Consider the following 24,105-nt stretch of genomic DNA (forward strand, 5'->3'; position numbering starts at 1 on the left):
GTAACCTCCCATATGCCGCGAGAGTGGCCCAAGAAATGGAAAAAAGACCAAAAAAAAAAAAAAAAAAATTAAAAAGCCTTCCAATTGTGTGTTCATTGAAAAACGATGATATATTTCATTAGGTAACATAAACCTATTTATAGTAGCATGAAAAAAATAGTGGTTTATTTTTTTCCTAAGTCTGGAGGTACCTGGCTTCTGGTGTGGATTCAGTAAACACAATGTCAGGGATGACATTGTAGCAATGTTCTTAGCTTTTCCTTGTGGCCACTAGAAGGCTGCTGTGGGGCTTACCATCACACCCAACTCAAGGCACGAAGAAGGGAAGAGGCATGTTGTACTCCTCCATGAATTACTCTTTATCAGGAAAGCCAAAGCTTTTCCTAGATCCCCCTCAGCAGACTCTGCTATGTCTCATGGGCCAGAATTTCACAGTACAGTGATCCCCCAGCTGCAAGGGAAGCTGGGAAAACAGGCGTTTGCTTATCCAATCATTATGGTGTGATGTGGCCAGGAGATGGGCCAAAACAGTTATCTTAAAAGTAAATGTTTAATTAGAGATTTAAGGAACTGGAGGTAATTGATTTAGGGTATTTTGAAAGAACTAGTTATGAGTGTCAAGTTTTAAAACCCCTGAAGCACTTGACATATTGCCAGTCTCCCAGAAGCAGACTGCACTCCAAGGTCAAGCCTGGCCTTCAGGATGTTTATTAGGGAGCACCCTTTAGATCAATACCTGTGCAAAGGAAGAGGCACCGGCAGAATTGGGCAGAGAGAGGAGTCAAGCTGTGATGTGGGTCCTGGTGCCTGAGCACAGGGAGCCCTAGACAACCCATCAAGAGTCGTCCTGCCTCCATCAGTTGAAAACCATAATCTATAAAAATAACATTTATGTCAGTAAAGTACAATCTAAACCTAGAGTCATGAAACCTTAAGATTTCAAAGCAACCCTAGAAATAAATCCAGGATCTTGTTTAACAGACAAGATTAGGAGATATTAGGAGTTCCTGTCATGGCTCAGTACTTAACAAACCCAACTAGCATCCATGAGGATGCGGGTTCCATCCCTGGCCTCGCTGGGTGGCTTAAGGATTTGGCATTGCCGTGAGCTGCGGCGTAGGTCACAGATGTGGCTCAGATCCCAAGTTGCTGTGGCTGTGGCTGGCAGCTCCGGCTCCCATTTGACCCCTAGCCTGGGAACTTCCATATGTTGAGGGTGCAGTCCTAAGAAGACAAAAAAAACCAAAACCAAAACAAAACATATTAGACATTGAAGCCCAGAATGGAAGTTAATTGCCCAGGGTCACAGAGCAGGGGCATGATGTCACCAGATCTCAGACAGACCTGGAATTCTTTTTTTTTTTTTTTTTTTAGGGCCGTACCCAAGGCATGTGGAAGTTCCCAGGCTAGGAGTCTAATCGGAGCTGTAGCCGCCAGCCTACGCCAGAGCCACACCAACGTGGGATCTGAGCCACATCTTTGACCTTCACCACAGCTCACAGCAACGCTGGATCCTTAACCCACTGAGTGAGGCCAGGGATCAAACCCTCAACCTAATGGTTCCTAGTCGGATTTGTTAACCACTGAGCCACAATGGGAACTCCAGACCTGGAATTCTTGATCCAGGAGTCTTTGCACAATACCATAGTATCTTTTGTTAAATTTATATATTTTTCCATCTTTAAGTCTTACTTATACTATATATTGCATTGAGTTTGTGATACCAGGCTCTCGTGCTTTGACTACTTATAGCTGTCCTTTCGGGAAGGAACACGTAGATTTTGACACAGTCACATCCTAGAGATTAGGGACAAAGGGCACCAAATTATTTTTTTGAGGTTACAAGTGGACTTTATGCAGTGATAATTGTAGCTTTTATCCCCCCTTTCAAAGGTTACAGTTAGCCATCTCACACTTGTTTTCCTCATTGCTTTAATTATGCTTTTTCTGTGTGGAAACGAGTCAGTGCTGATCAGACCTTCTGCTGAGTACAGTGGCTACAGTCCCCTTGGTGTCACGAGCCACAGAGTTCTGCACCTGCTGTCAGCAGCCAAAGAGCTGTGTCTGGAACAGGGTTCTTCACCAGGGTCCAGGTCTCCGGAAGGGAGGTTAGCCTTCTCAAATTATGGGGATTAGATCTTAAGCTTGAGCAGTCAAATACCCAGCATGGATCAGTAACCTGTGTCTTTGTTATGAGGTTTTTATTTATTTAACTGACATAGTTGATTTTCAATGTTGTAGTTAGTTTCTGGTGTTTAGCAAAGTGACTCAGATACATATATATATATATATATACACACACACACATACATATATATATATTCCCATTAATATTTATTATAAAATATTGAATATTATTCCCATGCTGTATATAGGACCTTGTTGTTTATCATGAGTTTAATGCTTCTAAGTGAAACAATACATTTTTTATTAATTGGGATGTTAAAGATCAATTCCTCAACTAAACTTTTTTTATGTTTAGTTTTCTTTGTTTTTATTAATGCCGACAGTGGGCCTGATAAAGGTGGCCACTCAGAGAAGCTTTGTGGGGCTTTCTGGAATGTTTGAGGGGTTCTTTTGAAAGTACTTTGTTTTTGTCTTACACTTGACGGAAGGCTTTGGCAGCCAGCAGTATGCATAGAGAACCTCCAGCTCTTGAGGCTACCAGACTGTGTTCATGGCTGCTCCAAACATTGTAGGATATCCCAGCGGTGAGTGCCTCTGAGCTGGGCAGCACTTTCTGTACATTATCTTAGTGTTTCCTCACAGCAACTCTGTAAGTACTTTTGTGCCCATTTTATGGAACTGGGGCTTATATTTTTGCTCAGGGGAATGCTGTTGGTATGTGACAAATCTGTAGTTCACTCCAGAAATGTCTGACTTCAAAGCCCATCCCTTCAACACATAAACTACACAGCATCTGCCTAAAAATAAAAACAACCACAGCCATGCTGACGCCTCCAGTTGGGTCTTATGCATTTATAGGATTTAAAGTACCTAATACTGACCCTGAAGTCAGTGCTGGTAGTAAACTGTGACATCTGCAGTGTGCACTGCCTTCTGCCAGCTTCCATTTGAACCACAGTGCAGAAGAAGGAATGACTGAAGTAGTTGTATACAGTCACTAGGTTTGCTTTGTTTGAAGTTCAGATAGGTACAAGAGAGGCCCTATGAAGGAGAAGTGTTGCAGATAAAAGAAGTATGTTAAAATAGTGCCGTGAGTAAAAATGTGTTAATAAACATATTTCACATTTTCTTATAGTTGTATATACACTTACTAGATAATGTTTAATGCAGTTTCCTACACAACTGCTTTGGAGTTCTGCATCTGACCAGAGCTTGAGATCCAATTCCTTGGTATGGTCAGTAGGTGTCTGTTAACTCTCATCTCTCCTGTCCTTTTGACATTGTCCTAAAAATCAACATGACAGCATCAAGTCTAAAATGCAAACAAGCGGGTAGGAAGATACATAATCATATCTATCAGCCACTTATTAAGGACTGTTTTATAAATCTTAAGATTTTGAGTGTTCAAAAAGACCTGAGTGTCTAAGGACTTGAGGCTTGGAATCACAGAATTAATTTGAACAGTCTTTACCACAGGAGAGTGAAGCAGTTTTGAAATAGCTTTTTGAAAATGGGTTGAGGATCCTAAATTAGGAATCACTAATCTGATCATTTTTTTGTAGGAAGCTGAAGCACAAAAAAGTGAAATTTCTCACAGTATTACAGAGCTTATGTCAGAATTGGCACTTAGAATTTAGGTCATCTTACTATACCTACAGTGTAACCCTAACTCAGTGCCTTTCTCTCCCCACATTGCCCTTAAATACTTATTCTTTCTTTTTTGTTTTTTTAGGGCTGCACACATGGCATATGGAAGTTCCCAGGCTAGGGGTCGAATTGGAGCTGTAGCCACTAGCCTATACCACAGCCACAGCAACACGGGATCTGAGCCATGTCTGCATCCTATACCGCAGCTCAGGGCCACACCAGATCCTTAACCCACTGAGTGAGGCCAGGGATCGAACCTGAGTCCTCATGGATACTAGTCAGATTTCGTTTCTGCTGAGCCACAACGGGAACTCCTTAAATGATGTCTTTACAAAACAAAGACACATTTCTCCCTTATCTTAAATAATTCATAATGCAAAAACAAAAACCTTTTCTACAAAGGAATTCTATAATCACCAAAAATGATGATTGAGCTGTTTTGGTTTTCTTTTCTACTTTCACATTAAGACTTTTTTCCTGTTACTTTCAGAAGTTAACCCTGCAGCATGTGAACAGTAATCAGTGCCTGGACAAAGCCACAGAAGAGGATAGCCAGGTGCCCAGCATTAGAGACTGCAGTGGAAGCCGGTCCCAGCAGTGGCTTCTTCGAAACGTCACCCTTCCAGAAATATTCTGAGACCAAATTTACAGAAAAAAAAGAAGAAAATTTGGATTGACTGGGCTACCTCAGCATACATTTCTGCCACATTCTTAAATAGCAAAAAAGGAAAGTACTTTCCTCCTGCAGGATGAAGGTTTATCAGCCATTAAAACTTAGACTGCTCTCGCTTTCACTCGCTGTGAACCAGCCTGCCTGTCCAAGGACGTGGAACTACACAGTAGCGAGACTGCACACCGATGTTTACAAGATTGAAAATGTCTTTCATCAAGAATCATTGCAAAGAATACACAGACAGTGAAACAACCTACGAAACGTGCTTTCCGGAGAGCCACACCTTTTATGGTTTGCTTGCACATCAGTACTTTCTGCTGATTGTGCTGGTGTAATGAAGAGACGTCCAAGGTGTTTTTTTCTGATTAGAACTGGTAGCCAGTATATTAAATATTGATGTAATAAATGAAAAAGAACTGGAACCAGATTCAGAATCATGAAAACATTTTTACAACAATTTAAAAAACTATATTAAACAGGGTTTAAAGGAAATTAAAACAGAACTATGAGAAGTACAATTTGTTATAGTATAGTATTAAATTTCTATATAGATTTTATACCTCAGTGGGGAAAAATAACTGATTCCAATGACATTCATTTTGTTTTCATCTGTGATAGTCATGGATGCTTTTTTTTTTTCCTTGGGGTGCTGAAATTGAGCTGAAAAAAAAAAATGGCTCTTTGAACGTAGTTTTAATTGCTTTCTACAATCTTTTTAATTTGGTTTGTGGGCTGCTGGAATTGTAATTTTTAATTGCCTTCAAAAATGGAGATTTAAATAATGTCTGGTCTCACTGAATGAGTTAGATATCTCAGTTGCTCTTGGGTCAACTGGCTTATAGACGTGCTCTCTTTCACACAACACATACACACACACAAACACACATTTCTTATTAGATTTTCAACTTTATAACTTGGTTCCACTGATTACGCTTAATACCCAAGATTCATACTACTGTACTACAGATTTATTTTCACAGCAATAAATCTTCTGTTGTTTATGATTCCATTCAACAAAAGGCCTACAGAAGTGAATCATTAATTGGTTATTTGGAGATGATACATTTGATGATTTTTTTTTTGGAAAACTTTTTTCACTCCATACTCAGATGTGCTTCATTGTCAAGTGCATATTTAGATTAGGTTCTTGAATTGTAATGTTGATCTGCTGCTTTTTTTTTTTTAATAAAATTTGACTGAAAATGTTTAATTGGCATTTTTTAATGAGTTAGCCAAAGAAGTGCAGCTCTTATTCTACATCATTAGTCCTGCATTTCTTCCCTAAATTCCATTTAGGTTAAATGGACTTTCTTTTTCTGATTTTTTTTAACACCACAAGATAACCTGAGTATTGATTAAAAGTTGAGCATGAATTAATGTTTTAATGTCACAGAAAATCTCATTGTGACATTTTTCCTGATCTGTGGAGAAATCCATTGGCAAAAGTGCATATATTTTCTTGTTTATTTGTAAGATTATATTTAATGATATTCTTTTCTTCATCAAATACTCACTGCAGGCAGTGCTATTTCTGTGCCTAAGAATGTTTCTGAACGTTGCATCATTAATGATACTTGCCAAGTTGAGTGTACAGAAGGTTTCTCATATCCTATTCAAGTTAATATCAAGCACATGTTGATGCTTTAGGGTGAGGCTGTAGTACAGAATACATAAACTTTTCCCCCAGGAAATCTGAGTCAAAGCAGGTGTCAGATGGGATTTTTTTTTCCTACTCCATGAGCTGTGTTAATTCTCTATCTTTGGTAGGTTTAATGCTTGAATAAATCAGGTATCTAATCAATAAATTATTTTCATGCTCAGAATGTCAGGTTTTTGTACTCTAGTGTAGTTTGGTCTTATTCTTTACTGTAAGAAAGCTTAACAGCAATGTGATTCAAGGTTTTGTGTTTCTTAAGAGGGGGGTGTGCGTGACTTAATTCATGGGTACTTTTAGAACCTGATAGATAATCCCACTGCCTTTATTTTTCTAATTAAAGAATTCCTAAATACTTTGAAAATATAAAACATTCCTGAATAGTTGTGCCTTACATTGGTTTTATTTAAAGTTAAAATGGATTCCTGTTCTTTATACTACTTATAGATGAGGCAATGTGCCAATCACTTTTGCAAATAAAATTGGGAAGAAAAGGATGAATGAAAAAGCAAAGGATGAAAAGATGAAATTATTACTTGATCAGTGAATAATTCGTCAATGTGACAATTAAGGATAATCTGAACCTCACAAGTCCATTCACCCTACTCCAGTCCCAACCCACTTGGATATGTTTCACTGATCTAATTAGGATTCTTGAAAAATAGTACTTTGATCACCATTCTGCAAATAAAAGGCAGCATGTAGGCCATGTCCTCATTTCCCTGTTCTACATTCAGCTGAAAAACAAAGGTTCTTCTGTCAAGATTTTGTGCTGTCTCCATCTTTCAAGAAGTATACCAAGAACAGATTTAACTCCAGAATTACATGCTCTTCAAGGGAAAAAGAAATCAGAAAGAAGGCAGTGTTTCTGAGGTTACAACTGTGATAAGAGGTATACAAAGAGTTGAATCCCTTTTTACTGTTTGGAAAATCAGATGTTTCCAATTATATGACACTGCTCCCCATTCTCTGATTTCTTGAGGCTTACCAAGCATTTGGCTTGATAAATCTACCAGAACAAACAATTTTGCAGGATATGAGGCAAAAACTTAGTTGTACTGTCTGTACACTAGCAACAAACAATTGAGAATCAAAATTTAAATATCTAGTTTATCATCAAAGAAGTTAACAGATGTGCAAGATTTCTACCCAGAAAACTACAAAATATTGCTAAGAAATACTGTAGAATTGTGCAATCAATGTCGTGTTCAGAGTTCCTGTCGTGGCGCAACAGAAAAGAATCCAACCAGGAACCATGAGGTTGCGGGAGTTCAATCCCTGGCCTTGCTCAGTGGGTTAAGGATCTGGCGTTGCCATGAGCTGTGGGGTAGGTTGCAGATGCAGCTCGGATCCCACTTTGCTGTGGCTTTGGTGTAGCTCGGATTAGACGCCCCCAGCCTAGGAACCTCTGTATGCCATGGGTGTGGCCCTAAAAAGAAGCAAAAAAAAAAAAGTTCAAGGATTTAAAGACTACATAATGTTAAGATCTCAGTTGCCCACACATTGATCATCAAAATATGAGGCTGTCTTGTACTATTGAAAAGTATGTATGAAAATGCAACCGACCCAAAATAGCCAAGAAAACTTTGAAGAAGGAAAAAAGTTGGAAGACTACACTACTCCATTTGTGACTTGCTTTAAAGCTACGGAAGTTAAGAGAGTGTAGTACTAGAGTTAGGACAAATAGGTCAGTGGATAGAATAGAGTCCAGAAGTAGGTCCACACATATATAATTATTGACATTTCAATTAAAACACCACACAATTCAGTGAGGGAAAGTGTTTTCAGACAAGATCGGGCGTGTTCAGGGTGAGAAGGCCATAGACAAGGGAAAGTGGTTTCAGTTGGAGCGGGAATAACTGGATATTGGTATGAGAAGACACTGAGCAAAGATGCTTTCACTCAGTGCACATTTATTCAAAATGGATTACAGACCTAAATATGAAGGGCAAGACAAATCTTACAAAAGAAAACAATATCTTCATGACCTAAGGGATAGGCAGATATCTTAGGACACAAAAGATATTAACCATAAAATAGAAAACTGATCCATTTCACCAAGATGAAACACTTCTCATCAAGAAGATTCCATTAAAATGCAAATGCAAGCCGTGGCCAAGGAGAAAAACATTTGTAATACATGTAACTGACAAAGGACTTGTTTAGAAAGAAAAACAGTTTTTAAAAGCCATGGCAAAAGCAACACAAAAAAACTAGTGACTTGAATACACACCTCACAGAAGCTGTCCAAATGTGTAATCAGCACAGGAAAAGGTACCTGGCATCAATCATCAAGGAATGCAAAATCCAACCATAAGGAAATAACACTACAAACTTGCTGAAGGGTGTGACTGTGGGGCAACCAGTACAAGGTGTAAGTTGCTGTAATCACCTTGGGAAACAGCTTGCCAGTTCCTTATAAATGTTTTATGTGCCTCCCCCTTGAATCAGTGATTCCACTTTTAGACCAACAACCAAGAGAAACCAGTGCATGGGCCCACAATAAGTCTTGTGCAAAAATATTCAGAGCATTATGTATAATTTTCCCAAACTGGGAACTACACAAATATTTACCAACAAATTAGGAGGTAATAAAAAAAATGGTTTATTTACACACTGGGATAGTAGTCTGCAATTTTTAAAAGTGAATTTCTGATGGAACAATATGGTTAAGTCTAAAAAAGTTAAAGCTAGACATGTTACATCTATGTCAAGTTCAAGAACAGGCAAAACAAATCTATGTAGTTAGCTCTGGGTGAGCATAGAGGAAACAAGAATGAGAACTTTATGGAGTGATGGGAATAGTCTACAAGTTGACTTAAATAATGGTAATGATAGGGATGGAGTAGGCGCAGGTAGCAGAAGTCCCAATAAGGGACCATAGATAAAAAGGGAAATTTAGGGGACTTTGGGAGATCACAGTAAGTTAATTGCTCAAGAGAGCCATTAGAACAAGGCAGGCTTGCTTGACTAGTGGAGGTGTGAGAATTGCCTCAGGTCATTGGGTGGGGGATGGGATGAAGCCTACATTGAGATTCAGACCAAGGGCAGGAGTTTGAGGACTGCCCTTCTGCCTCAGATACAAAGGAGGAGCTACTGCTCCCAGGAAGAAAGAGGCAGTCTTTTCCAACCCCTAGTCCCCTTGGATGATAAAACTAGCCCACCAGATCCTGGGGCAGAGCCTCCTTGCCTGCCTGCTTGCACCTCTCACAAGCATCCTATCTTAATAAACCTGTTTCTTGCCTATCACTTTGTCTCTCGCTGAATTCTTTCTGCACAGAGGCATAAAGAACCTGAACCTCAGTAAGTTCAGACACTGGGTGAGTGATTCTAATTTAAAACATGCGTTCAAGTCCCAGTCTGGGTTTAGGCTGGGTTCTGGCCATTAGTGCTGTCAGTTTCAGTAACATGCCTATAATTTAAAATTTTATTGAGCTGTATACTTAAGATATATGCATTTGATTGTATGTAAATATACCTCAATAAAGTACAGGGAGGAAATGAGGAAGATTATCTTTCTGACATCAAGGTTTTCTCCACTGCTACAAGAACACACAAAGGCTAAATAAATTGCAAACAACTTTCTTCCCAGTGGGATGCTGAGCTCAGAAGAAAATATGGAAAATCCCTAAAGTCTAGGCAAAAAAGAAGGGGGAAAAAGGATACATAAATTTCAGCCATAGGTATAACAGCTAAGTATGAAAGTCCTTCCTTTCCTAGGAACAAAACACAGTAACTGGAGTTTGGTGAATGGGAGCTTAGGCCTTGGTCTTGAACTATGTTGGAGAATTAAAGATTTTCTGCACCAAGCTAGGATAGTCAGAGGAGTTACATCTGCAAGTAACAGGATAGGTAAGGAAGTCTGTCACCTTGCAAAGGAAACCAGTGTAATCTGATTCCACACCTTTTAAATGGTGATAAGGATGATGCATGCCACTTCTATAATCATTAAGCCTGCTTTTACAGATTAAGAGTTGAACACCACCTACAAGAGGGCCGCAGATCAAGAAAAAGTGAGTAGATTTGTGGCACTTTCTGGATATCATTAGAAAACAAAGTCTTTTTGGAAAAAAATCCAATCCCCAGACACTCCCACAAATTACGAGATCACTATCAAAAAGAGGAAATTGGCCCACATGTGTGAATGCTTTTTTAAAAAAATTTGCTGGAGATCAAGATGGTAGAGTAGGAGGATGCTGGACTCTGCTTCCCTCACAAATACATCAAAACTACAACTACATATAGAGCGACTCTTGATAAAATCAACGTAGGGACTGGCAGGACAGCTCCTCTATAACCAAGGCTGTAAAGAAGATCCAAACAGTCTGGCAGGAAAGAAGAGAAGCAATCTGATTGGGACCTGTATCCCCAGTGGGAGACACAGAAGAGGAAGGGGAGATCAGAGGCTCAGGGATCAGAGGCCTTTGATCCACATGTTAGGCACCTCAGCCCTGGGGTCTGACACCAGGAAGAGAAGCCCTCTTAGTTGCTTTGAAAATCAGTGGGACTTCCCTAAGGGCTGAAGGAAACTAAGACCCCATTCTTGAAGAGTGCAGGTGCAGGTGCAGGCTTCCTTACTCCTGATAAGGGTGCAGAGGCAGCAGACTGAAAACTACCTGGGGCTCTGGCCAGACTGGCAGGAGCACCCCAGGGCACCCCTCAGCTTGCACTGGGCTCCTGCTCCAGTCCCTCTTGCTCTGGTGCTGCCCCTTCTAAGGCAGAAGTTACAGTTTTTGGTTTTGTTTTCCTTTTTTCTTTTTAGGGCCTTGCCTGTGGCATATGGAAGTTCCCAGGCTAAGTGTTGAATTGGGGCTGCACCTGAGAGCCCAAGCCACAGCCAGAGCAATGCAGGATCTGAGTCATATCTGCGACCCATGCCACAGCTTACAGCAACACTGGATCCTTAACCCACTGAGCGAGGCCAGAGATCAAACCTGCATCCTTGTGGATACTAGTCAGGTTCTTAACCCACTGAGCCACAATGGAAATTCCAGAAGCTGCAATTTTGAATGAGCAGATGCATACCTGGAAAGAACTGAGCCAGCTCAGACCCCAGCCCTACCTATGATCAGGAAGAAGGTAGCCATTGCCGGCAAGACCTTTGGTGCACACACACAGGAGCCAGCAAAGCTAACTCCGGAGTGGAGGTCATCACAAGAGCACCAGTCCCTGTGCAGACTTGGAAGGGATTGAAGCTAGTTCCAGAGCAGAAAAAGGCATCGCTGGAGCATGTGTCCTTGTGCACATGTGGGAGGGGGCTGGGCCAGCTCAGTGGTATAGCACCAACCCCTTGTGCCCCAACTTCTAACCAAGGTGTGTACACTGGAGAAAAGTGAAACCAACACAAAAGTGCAGCCCCAAGTCCTCAGGCCTCAACCATGTTCCAAACCAAGGCGGAGACTGCCATCACACCTGGGAGAAACCCAGTACCCCTTGGGCTCCAGCCCTGGCCCCAATGGGGCAGTCACAGGGATTGAGTAGAGGAGAAGCCCCAGCTTGCACTTGGCTCTGGCTCCAGCCCCTTCAACTCCAGTCCTATCTTCCACCAAAATGGTGACTCCCAGCACATCTTATGGAAAAATGTTGCTCATGCTCACTTGAGAACTCTCCACCAAAGCCACTAGGCACTTGCAGACTGCATAGGGACTCTCCCATACCAGGACATGCCTTCAAGACTAGGATAGGTAATCTTTTCACCTAATTTCATAGAAACAGAAAAAGTTAAAATGGGAATATAGAAGGATTTTTTTTTTTTAAATCAAGGGAAAAAAATGAGAGATCAGATCAAGATGACAGAAATAGAGGTTCCTGCCATGGCTCAGTGGGTTAAGAACCCAAGTAATATCCATGAGGATGTGGGTTTGATCCCTGGCCTTGCTCAGTGGGTTAAATGATCTGGTGTTGCCAGAAGTTGTTGTGTAGGTCGCAGACACAGGTTGGATCTGGTGTTGCTGTGGCTGTGGTGTGGGCCAGCATCTACAGCTCCAGTTCAACCCCTAGCCTGGGAACTTCCATGTGCCACAGCCTGTACAGCCCTAAAAAGAAGAAAAAAAATATCTACACATAGAATGATTCTCACAGACATCCATGAATGCAGACATAATACCTCAAACTTCCAAAAGGGCAAGAAAATCTCCACATAACTGGATAGGACAAAAGGAAAAAAGGAGAGAGAGAAAGAAAGGAATCAGGATGGGAACAGCACCCCTAGGAGTGTGCTATAAAAGAGGAGAGGTTTCCATACACTTGGAGGCCCCCTTACTAGTTAGATCAACCAGAACAGAGGTGGGGGGTTTCAAAGCTTCAGAGAAAAGTGTGGCAGCCAGTACGAGGAGTTTAAAGCAGAGAGATGCACAGTTAGTGCTACCCTCCAGCGCATCCCAGCCTGAGATGCTCATTTACTTAGTGGGCTGGGTCTGGGGGCTGAGGTTAAGGATTTGGAGGTCAGACTCAGGGAAGGGACTAGGCAGCAGGGCACTACTTACACAGCCACCACAGCCATCTCAGACTTCAGAGGTGGGCATGGCCCAAGGTTGTTGGGGGTCACCACCACTGCCACCAAGAACCCATGCACCAGCACTGCATGCAGGTACCACCCACTGCCCCATCTCCTAAGAGCATGCATCAGTCATGTACCCGCACAAGGGGATAATGGCCTGTACATGCTGAGGTAAGAGAGAGCAAGCATCCAAACCAAAAGCAGCCCTCATGCCAAAAAAGAGTAAACTCACACCAGCTACCTGGGGACATTTCCACATATAAATGGCCCTCCAAGACTACAGTAGATAATTATTTTCCCTAAACTCACAGAGTAAGAGAAATATAAGCTGTGAGCTGTGGTGTAGGTCACAGACACAGCTCAGATCCCACCTTGCTGAGGCTGTGGTGTAAGCTGGCAGCTACAGCTCTGATTCAACCCCTAGCCTGGGAACCTCCTGATGCCATGGGTGCAGCCCTAAAAAGATAAATAAATAAATAAATAAATAAATAAATAAATAAATAAAAATACTGAAGGAATTAAGAAAGTCCATCAACAGAAATGCAGATTACTGTAAAAAAAAAAAAAAAAAAAAAAAACAAGTATAAAGAGGAGCCAAGAGAAATTAGAAAATTCATTTACCAAGACCAAAGCTGAGCTAAAGATAATGAATAACAGAATGAATAATGTGAAGGAACAAATAAGTGACTTGGAAGATAGAATAATGGAAATCACCTAATCAGGACAACAGAAATAAAACCAAATGAAAAATGAAAGAAATATAAGAGATCTATGGGATAATAGAAAGCATGCCAATCAAAGCATAATAGGGATTCCAGAAGAAGAAAAAAGAGAAAGGGCTATTGAAAATGTATTTGAAGAAATTATGGCTGAAAACTTACCAAATCTAAAGAAGGAAACAGATATTCAAATATAGGAAGCACAGAGGGCCCCCCAGTAGATGAACCCAAAAAAACCTCTACTAAGACATATTATAATAAAAATAGCAAAAATTAAAGATAAGGAGAGGATTCTAAAGGCAGCAAGAGAAAAACAAAGAGTTAATTATAGGGGAAACCCCATAAGACTATCAGCTGATTTCTCCACAGAAATGCTGCAGGCATTTCCAGGGTGTGGCAAGATATATTCAAAGTTCTGAAAGGGGAAAATCTGCAACCTAGAATACTCTACCTGGCAAGATAAAATTCAAAATAGGAGGAGAAATAAAGAATTTCTCAGGCAAGTAAAAACTAAAAGAATACAGCAACACTAAACCTATTCTAAATAAATATTAAATGGTCTCCTCTAAAGAGAAAAGAAGAAAGAAGATGTAGGAAGGAGGAAATCACAATTGAAAAGTAATCATTTAAATAAGCCAATATACAGATCAAAAAGGAAAAAAGAAAAAAATCTATTTGTCAAAGCAATGACAAACACAAGGATGAGCAAAATGATAAACATGAAAATGTAAAAAAAGCCATCAAATCATAAAGTGTGGGGAAGGAGAATAAGAAAATGTAGACTCTTTTTTTGTAAAATGTGTTTGAGCCTATATGACTCAAGCATATACAGGAAGGGATTAACTTACTTGAAAAATAGAGCATCCACACATCAAAAATAGACAATAGATTTACAAAAACCAAAAAGAAGAGAACACAAGAATAAAATAAAAGTAAATTATCAAACTAAAATAAGAAAAAGGAACATAGAAGAAACATTGAATCAACTGGAAAACGAGGTTCAAAATGACAATAAATACTTATTTATTAATAATTACCTTAAACATCAATAAACCAAATGCTCTAATGAAAAGACAGACTGGCAGATTGAATTAAAAAACAAACCAATAAATAAGAGCCTACAATATGCTGCCTGTAAAAGAACAACCTTAGGGCAAAGGACACACATGGATTGAAAGTGAGGGGATGGAAAAACATATTTCATGCAAACGGAAATGAAAAAAAAAAAGGAGGCACAATATTCATATCAGACAAAATAGACTTTAAAACAAAGGCCATAAAGACAGATAAAAAAAGGACACTATGTAATGATAAAAGGATCAATATGATCAACATATATGCATCTAATATAGGAGCACCCAAATACATAAAAGGACACTATATAATGATAAAAGGATCAATATGATCAATATATATGCATCTAATATAGGAGCACCCAAACACATAAAACAAATACTAACAGACATAAAGAGAGAAAATGATGGAAATACAATAATAGTAGGAGACTTTAACACCCCACTCACATCAATAGACAGATATTCTAGACAGAAAATCAGTACGGCAACAGAGACCCTAAATGACACAATAGGACTTAACTGATATTTTCAGGACATCTCATAAACAAACAAACAAACAAAAAACCCACAAAAAAAATCCCCAGAATATAAATTCTTTTCAAGTGTACATGAAACATCATCTATGACTGACCACAGACTAGGGTACAAAACTAACCTCAACAAATACAAGAATACAATAATTATTTCAAGCATCTCCTCTGACCATAACAGCATGAAACTACAAATCAACTACAGGAAAATAAATGAGGAAAAAAAAACGACATGGAGACTAAGAAACATGCTACTAAAAAACAAATTGGTCAATAGGAAAATAAAAAAGGAAATTAAAAAAATACTTCTGAGACAAAGGACAATGAAAACACAACCATAGAAAAAAATCTATGAGATGCCACAAAAGCAGTAGTTAGAGGGAAATTCATAATGATATAGTCCCCCCCCCCCCAAAGAACTCCAAACAACCTAACCTACACTTAAAAGAATTAGGAAAAGAAGAACAAATAAAACCTAAAGTCAGCTAAGGAAATAATAAAGATCAGAGAGGAAATAAAGTGAAGATTAAAAAACAATAGAAAAAATATCCATAAAATCTAGAGCTGGTTCCTTGAAAGGGTAAACAAAATTAACAAACCTCTAGCCAGGCTCACCAAGAAAAAGAAAGAAAACCCAAATAAAATAAGAAATGAAAAAGGATAAATCTTAATTGATATCACATAAATACAAAAAACCATAGTAAAAAAACAAATAGTAATAGTTTAAAACAATAGTAATAAGAATGCTAACTGAACTAGGGGAAAGAATAGGGTGAACACAGCAAGAATTTTAACAAGGAATTAGAAAATATAAAAAGAGTCAGTCAGAACTGAAGAATGCAATTACTGAAATGAAAAACACACTAGAGGGAATTAACAGCAGATCAAGTGACACAGAAGAATGCATAAACAATCTGGACCATAAAATAATGGAAATCACCCAATCAGAATAAAAAAAAGAGAAACAAATTTTAAGAGTTGAGAATAGTTTAAGGGACCTCTAGAACATCAAGCCTACTAAGATATGCATTGCAGGAATCCCAGAAGGAGAAGATAGAGCAAAAGGAGTGAAATTTATTTAATGAAGTGATGGCTGAAAACTTCTGAACATGCAGGAGACAGATATCCTGGTGCATGAAACACAGAAAGTACCAAATAAGATGAATCCAAAGATACTCACTACAAGACATAACTAAAATGGTAAAAGTTAAAGATGAAGACAGAATTCTAAAAGCAGCAAAAGAAGCATAATCACATATAAGGGAAGCCCCATAAAACTATCAGCTGATTTTTCAGCAGAAACTTTGTGGGCCATAAGGGAGTGACATGATATACTTAAATTGCTGAAAGAAAACACACACACACACACACACACAAAAAAAAAACCTACAACCTAGAATACTCTACCCAGCAATGTTGTCATTCAGAATTGAAGGAAAGGTAAATGGTTTCTGGGTCAAGGAAAAACTAAGAGTTAATTCACACTAAACTGATCTTGCAAGAAGTGTTAAAGTGTCTTCATTAAGTAAAAAGGAAAAGACTACAACAAGAATTAAATTATTGGAAGTGAAAAATTCCACTGGTAGAGGCAAACATACAGTAAAGACTGTGTGTATCCATCACTTAAATAACCTAGCACAAAGGCAAAAAATTGCAAAATTATCTATAACTACAATAAACAATTAAAAGATAAATAAGATGTAAAATGTGCCACCCAAACACAAATTTGGAGGCAATGAAAAATGTACAGTTTTTAGAATGTGTTTGAATGTAAGTGATTAGCAGTTTTAAACAAATAGATACAGTTTTAGGTCAACATATATGAACTACAAGTTAACCACAAATAGATATACAAAAACTAGAGAGAAAGGAACACAAATATAACAATAAAGAAAATAATCAAACCACAAGAGTCTAAAAGAAGCACAGAGAACTGCAAAAACAACCAAACAGTAAATAACAAAATAGCAGTAAATACATACTTATCAAAAATCACTTTAAATGTCAATGGACTAAATATTCCAATCAAAAGATACAGGGTGGCTGATTTGCATTTAAAAAGCAAGGGGCATGTGTGTGTGTGTGTGTGTGTGTGTGTACACACACTACCTACAAGAGACTCTCTTCACATGTAAAGACACATATACTGAAAGTCAAGGAGTTAGAAAAAGATATTCCATGCAAATGGAAATGAAAAGAAAGTTGGGGTAGCAATGATCATAACAAACAATGTAGACTTTAAAACAAAGTCTATAATAAAAGACAAAGGAGAACATTGTACAATGATAAAGGGATCAATACAATAAGGGGAGATAATATTTGCAAGCACATATGCCTCTAATATAGGAGCACTTAAATATATAAAGCAGACATTAACTGATATAAAGGGAGAAAATGACAATAATACAATAATAGTGGGGGACTTTTACACCCCACTTTCATCAATGGAGAGATCACTTACTCAGAAAATCAATAGGAAATAGCAGCCTCAAATGACACATTAGACCAGTTGGAATGAACAGATATATAGAAAACATTCCATCCAAAAACTGAAGAGTATACATTTTTTTCCAAGTTCTTACGAAATATTCTCCAGGATAGATCACATTTTGGGCTATAAAACAAGTCTCAAAAATTTTAAGAAGAGAGAAGTTATGTCAAACATTTTTTCCAACCCAATGGAATGAAGCCAGAAATTAATTACAAGAAGAAAAATAGGAATAACAAAAACATTAGAAGACTAAATAATGTGCTAATAAGAAAAACTAATGGGTCAATATAGAACTCAGAGGAAATATAAAATGTATTGAGATAAATGAAAATGAAAAAAGATAATTTTCCAAAATATATGAGATGCAGCAAAAGCGGCTAGTTCTAAGAGGGAAGTTTATAGCAATACAAGCATACGTCAAGAAACAAGAAAAACTCAAACAATCAACCTAATCTACCACCTAAAGGAATTAGAAAAAGGACAACAACAACAAAGCCCAGAGTGAGAAAAGAGAAGGAAATAATAAAGGTAAGTGAGGAAATAAATAAAATAGAGGTCAAAAAACCATAGAAAAGATAAGAGTTCCCATTGTGGCTCAGTGGTAATGAACCCAACTAGTGTCCAAAGGATGTGGGTTCAATCCCTGGCCTCACTTAGTGAGTCAAGTGTCTGACATTGCCATGAGCTATGGTAGAGATCACAGATGCAGCTTGGATTCTGCATTTCTGTGGCTGTGGTGTAGGCTAGCAGCTGTAGCTCCAATTTGACCCCTAGCCTGGGAACTTCCATATAATGTGGGTGCAAACCCAAAAAGTAAAAAAAAAAAGAAAGAAAAGATCAGTGAAATATAGATCTATTTTTCTGAAATATAAACTAAATTGATAAGCCTTTAGCCAGGCTTATTGAGGAAAAAAAGAATGGACCCAAATAAAATAAGAAATGAAAGATGAGAAATTATAATTGACGTCATAGAAATACAATCATAAGAGAATACCATGAACATAAACCAACAAATTAGAAAACTTAGAGGAAATGGATAAATTCCTAGAAACATACAATCTTCTAAGACTGAATAAAAAAGAAACAGGTAATCCGAAAAGACTGATTACTAGCATCAAAATTGAATCAGTAATCAAAAAGCTCCCAACAAACAAAAATTCAGGACCAGACAGCATCACAGGAAAATTCTAACAAACATATAAAGAAGAGTTAATACATATCCTTCTAGAACTATTTCAAAAAAATGAATAAGAGGGAATACTCCAAAATTCATTCTACAAGGCCACTATTACTCTGATACCATAACCAAAGACACAATGAAAAAGAAAGAAAATTGCAGTCCAGTATCCCTGGTGAATATAGATGCAAAAATAGTTAACAAAATATTAGCAAATCAAATTCTACAATATATAAGAAGGATCAGACACCATGGTCAAGCAGGATTTATCCCAGGAATGCAAGGATGGTTCAGTATTCACAAATTAATTAATGTGATACACCTCACTAACAAAACAAAGAATAAAATCACATTATCATCTCAATGGATGTATAAAAAGCATTTGACAAAATTCAACATCCATTCATGATAAAAACTATCACCAAAGTTGGTATAGAAGGAATATATCTTGACATGGTAAAGGCCATTTATGACAAACTACAGCTAACATCACACTCAATAGTGAAATCATTTCCTCTAAAATCAGGAAAAAGACAGGGATGCCCACTCTTGCTATTTCTATTTAACATAATATTGGAAATCCTAGCCACAACAATCAGACAAGAAAAAGAAATAAGACAGTCAAATTGGAAGGGAAGAAGTAAAACTGTCACTAGTTTCAGATGACATGATATTATATATAGAAAACCCTAAAATATCTATTGAAAAACTATTAGAATAAATGAATTCAGTAAGGGTGCAAGATATATGATTAATATACAGAAATCTGTTGCTTTTCTATACACTAATAATGAATTATCAGAAAGAGCAAGAAAACAACCCCACTTACAATTACGTGCAAAATAAAATGTCTAGGAATAAACTTAAGGAGGTGAAAGATCCATACTCTGAAAAACTATAAGACATTGTTGAAGGAAATTAAAGTTAATACAAGTGGAAAGACATCCCATGTTGATAGATTGGAAGGATATTGTTAAAATGCCCATACTACCCAAAGCAATCTACAGATTTAGTCAATTCCTATCAAAATACCTATGATATTTCTCACAGAACTAGAACAAATAATCCTAAAATTTGTATGGAATCACAAAGGAACCTGAACAGCCAGATCAATCTTGAGAGAAAAGAACAAAGCTGGAGGTATCATGCTTCCTGGCATTAGACTATACTATAAAGCTACAGAAATCAAAACAGCATGGTATTGGCACAAAAATAGACACACAGATCAATGACAGAATAGAGAAACCCAAAACAAATCCATGAACTTATGGTCAATTAATCTGTTATAAAGGAGACAAAATATACAGTGGAAAAAATACAGTCTCTTCAATATGTGATATTGGGAAAACTGGACAGCTACATGTAAAAGAAATAAACTAGAACAGGAGTTCCCATTGTAGCTCAACGAAAAATGAATATGACTAGTAACCATGAGGATTCAGGTTTGATCCCTGGCCTCACTCAGTGGGTTAAGCATCTAGCGTTGCTGTGAGCTGTGATGTAGGTTGCAGACATGGCTCAGATCTGGCACTGCTGTGACTATGGTATAGGTGGGTGGCCATAGCTCTGTTTCAACCCCTGGCCTGGGAACATCCATATGCTGTGGGTGTGGTCAAGAAAGAAAGAAAGGAAGGAAGGAAGGAAGGAAGGAAGGAAGGAAGGAAGGAAGGAAAGAAAGAGAAAGAAAGAAAGAAAGAAAGAAAGAAAGGAAGAAAGAAAGAAAGAAAGAAAGAAAGAAAGAAAGAAAGAAAGAAAGAAAGAAAGAAAGAAAGAAAGAAAGAAAGAAAGAAAAAAAGAAAGAAAGAAAAGAAAAGAAAGAAGGAAGGAAAGAAGAAAGAGAAAAGATAAGAAGGAAGAGAGAGAGGAAGGAAGGAAGGAAAGAAAGAAAGAAAAATCAGAACATATTCTCACATCATATACAAAAATAAACCCCAAATCAATTAAAGACTAAATGTAATACCAGAATCCATAAACCTCCTAGAATAAAACATTGGCAGTAACACTTTGACATAAGTCTTGGCAATATTTTTTTTGGATTTATCACCTCAGGCAAGGGAGACAAAAGCAAAAATAAACAAATTGGACCTAATTATACTTATAAAGCCTTTTGACAGCAAAAGAAACCATCAATAAAATAAAAAAACAACTTACTAAATGAGAGAAGATATAGGCAAATGATATGTCTGATAAGGTGTTAATATCCAAAGTATATAAAGCTCTCATACAAATCAATATGAAAAAAACAAACAACTCAATTAAAAACTGGGGAGGAGACCTGTACAGACATACAGATGACCAACAGGCACATGAAAAGATACTCAACATCATTAAGCATCTGGAAATGCAAATCAAAACTACAATGAGATATCACCTCACAGAGATATCACTTCACATCTGTCAGAATATCTATCACCAAAAAGACAATAAATAATAAATGTTGGCATTTCACTGTTGATAGGAATGAAAAGTGGAATAGCCACTGTGAAAAAAAAAATGGAGGTTCCTCAAAAAATTAAAAATAGAACTACCATATAATCCTGCAGTTCCACTCTTGGGTATATATCCAAAGAAAACAAAAGCACTAACTAGAAACGATGCATACACCCCAATATTCATAGCAGTGTTATTTATAATAGCCAAGATATAGAAGTAATCTAAGTCCATCAACAAATTAATGGATAAAGAAGTGGTGGTATACACATGTACACACACACACAACCAACCATTACTAAAAAAGGAATTTGCTATGTGCAGCAACATGGATGGACCTGGAAGTTTTATGCTTAGTGAAGTACTTCTGATAAAGACAAACACTTTTATCACTTATATGTGAAATCTAAAAAATAAAGCAAATGAATGTAACAAAATAGAAATAAACTCATAAATCCATGAACTCATGGTCAATTAATCTATTATAAAGGAGACAAAATATACAGTGGAGAAAATACAGTCTCTTCAATATGTGATATTGGGAAAACTGGGCAGCTACATGTACAAGAAATAAACTAGTGGTTACCAGTGGGGAGAGAGGTGGGGACAGGAGCAAGATAGGAGAAGGGGACTAAAAAGTACCAACTACTAGGTACAAAATTACAATACAATGATGCAATGTATAGCACAGGGAATATAACCAACATTTTATATAATAACTTTAAGAAGGGAGTGTAATCTATAAAAATATTAAATCACTATGTTGTATACTTGAAACTAATGTAAAATTGTAGATCAATTATAATTTAGAAAAAATAATTTAAAAAAAAGTCTGGAAAGTGAAAATAGCTTGAGTCAGACAAAACCTTCTTCCAAGAAGTTAATAACCTTAGACAACAAATTTATAAAGAATGCTTGAAGGCCTTGGAGAGTGAACAGAAGACAGAAAACATAGGGAATCTGACCTTTTTTTACAAGGATCTTTGCTGGCTAAGATGACATGTAGATAGCTTTTCCACAGAGAATATCCCCAAAGCACACAGCACACTAAAGGTAGTGTTCATACACATAGTGACTTATGCTGAGGAATAAGACATCTTACTTAGGAGGAAACAGTGGCTGGAAATTGAGGGAGGAAACCCGAAACAGGAAGGAGTCACAGAGGAAACCCCAAATCTGCATACAAAATTTTCCTCAAATTCTTGGTTTATTCAACTAAGTGTGCAAAGGATTAGACTCTAAGAAACCCAGAAGGAAAGAGTTGGAAGGCAGAATATCTGCGCAGAGATCTTAGCAGTTGCCCAGCACCAAGAACACAAAGTTTCGAGTTCACATTCTTCCAATTTAGAGGGGCCTGATAAACACTTTAGACTTTATGTTGAAACCCAAGAAAAGCCAAGTGTAAGAATAAACGCCATTTTTTTTTCCCTTAAGGATTTAGAGCTATTCCTAGGGCCAAGGACAAATGGAAAAGGCCAGACTTAACCAAGTATAAAACCAAGCCTGCATAACATCAAGTTGATCTGCCAATAATTTAATTGACTGCTTAGGCAAAACTCAACAGTCTTCTATAAGAGATAACAGAATACAGAATCCCTTCAATATATCAATCACAATGCTCAGTACAAAATGAACAAGTAATAGAGGAACAAGTGATATTATTTTTTTATTGGTCAATAAAAGCAGACCCACTGATAACCTAGACAATGTAATTAGCAGAGAAGCTCATCGAAATGAGTGTTTTTGAATAAAATAGATATTGAAAAAATGGATATAACAAAAAATGAGAAATTTCTGAAAAGATTTAAAAACTAAAAAAAAGAAAAACAGGAATCCTAAAATTGAAAAATATCAAAAAATGTATTGAATGAGATTAACATCAAATTGGACACACTAGAAAAAAAAGGATCAGTGAACTTGAATACAAGTCAATAAAAATATTTTCAAACCAAACAATGGATAGAGAAGAAGACTGAGGAAGAGAAAGGCAGACTGAGTAGCAGGGGCTTGGCTAAGAAGGCAGAGCAGGATGACCCTGAGCTCACCTCATCCCATGGGCACACCAAAATGACAATTATTTACAAAGCAACTATTGATGAGAAAGACCAGAATCTAGCAAAAAGATCTTCTACAACTAAAGATATAAAGAAGGAACTGATAAGGAGAGAGTAGCACAGGTAGTAGTAGAAGTCCCAATAAGGGACCATAGATAAAGAGGGAAACTTAGGGGACTTTGGGAGATCACAGTAAGTTGTTAATAAATTGCTCAAAAAAAGCCATCAGAACAAGGCAGGCTTGCTTGACTAGTGGAAGTGTGAAAACGTTGCATGGGGGATGGGATGAGGGCTTCATTCAGATTCAGACCAAGGGCAGGAGTTTGAAGACCGCCCTTCTGCTGATTTGAATACATACCTTACCAGATACTAAGGAGGAGCTACTGCTCAAAGAAAGAGGAAAAGGTGGTCTTTTCTGACCCCCACTCTCCTTGGATGATAAACCTGTAGCCCACCTAATCCTTGGGGCAGAGCCTCCTTGCCTGCCCACTTGCATCTCTCACAAGCATCCTATCCTAATAAATTTATTTCTTCCCTATTGCTTTGTCTCTCACTGAATTCCTTCTGCACGGAGGCTTGAAGAACTGGAACTTCAGTGAGTCCAGACACCAGGTGAGTGATTCTAATTTAAAACCACGGGTTCAAGTCCCAATCTGGGTTTAGGGTGGGTTCGAGTCCCGGCACATGGGTTCAGGTCCCAGTCTGTATTCTGACTTGGTTCAGGCCATTAGCACTGTCAGTTTCAGAACCACGACAAATGGGTAGGAGGGGTGGAGATATAGTATAGTCAAGACCCACACACCCAGGTGGGCGAACCACAGATGTGGGCATAATTGCAATTGCAGAGGTTCTCCCAAGGAGCAAATGGGTCCAATCAGGCCCTCCTGCACTGGGAAGATGAGCTACCAAAGTTTACCTTTGAAGTCCAGTGGGGCTTACTTTGGGGAGTAGCAGAGGGCCGTGGGAAATAGAGACTCCACTTGTAAAGGGGGCACATAAAACCTCACCTGCTCTGGGACCCAGAACGG

General features: G+C 38.0%; 1 protein-coding gene across 8 annotated transcripts in view; it reads left to right on the forward strand.

Annotated features, from left to right (window-relative positions):
* GALNT1 (polypeptide N-acetylgalactosaminyltransferase 1) overlaps positions 1-6,484 on the forward strand; it is a 137,248-nt gene extending 130,764 nt beyond the window's left edge. For all 8 annotated transcript variants that reach the window (XM_084958497.1, XM_084958498.1, XM_084958495.1 and 5 more), the window contains one exon: positions 4,265-6,484. In XM_084958497.1, coding sequence (XP_084814623.1) covers positions 4,265-4,411 — 147 coding nt within the window. In that variant the 3' untranslated portion in view covers positions 4,412-6,484. The remainder of the gene's footprint in view (positions 1-4,264) is intronic.
* Positions 6,485-24,105: the final 17,621 nt, after the last annotated feature.

The sequence above is a fragment of the Sus scrofa genome, chromosome 6 (genome assembly GCF_054392235.1).
Source record: "Sus scrofa isolate SSC_HxYL_T2T_F1_AM1 chromosome 6, Sscrofa_HxYL_maternal_Yorkshire_Landrace_v2.0, whole genome shotgun sequence".
NCBI classification, from domain to species: Eukaryota; Metazoa; Chordata; class Mammalia; order Artiodactyla; family Suidae; genus Sus; species Sus scrofa.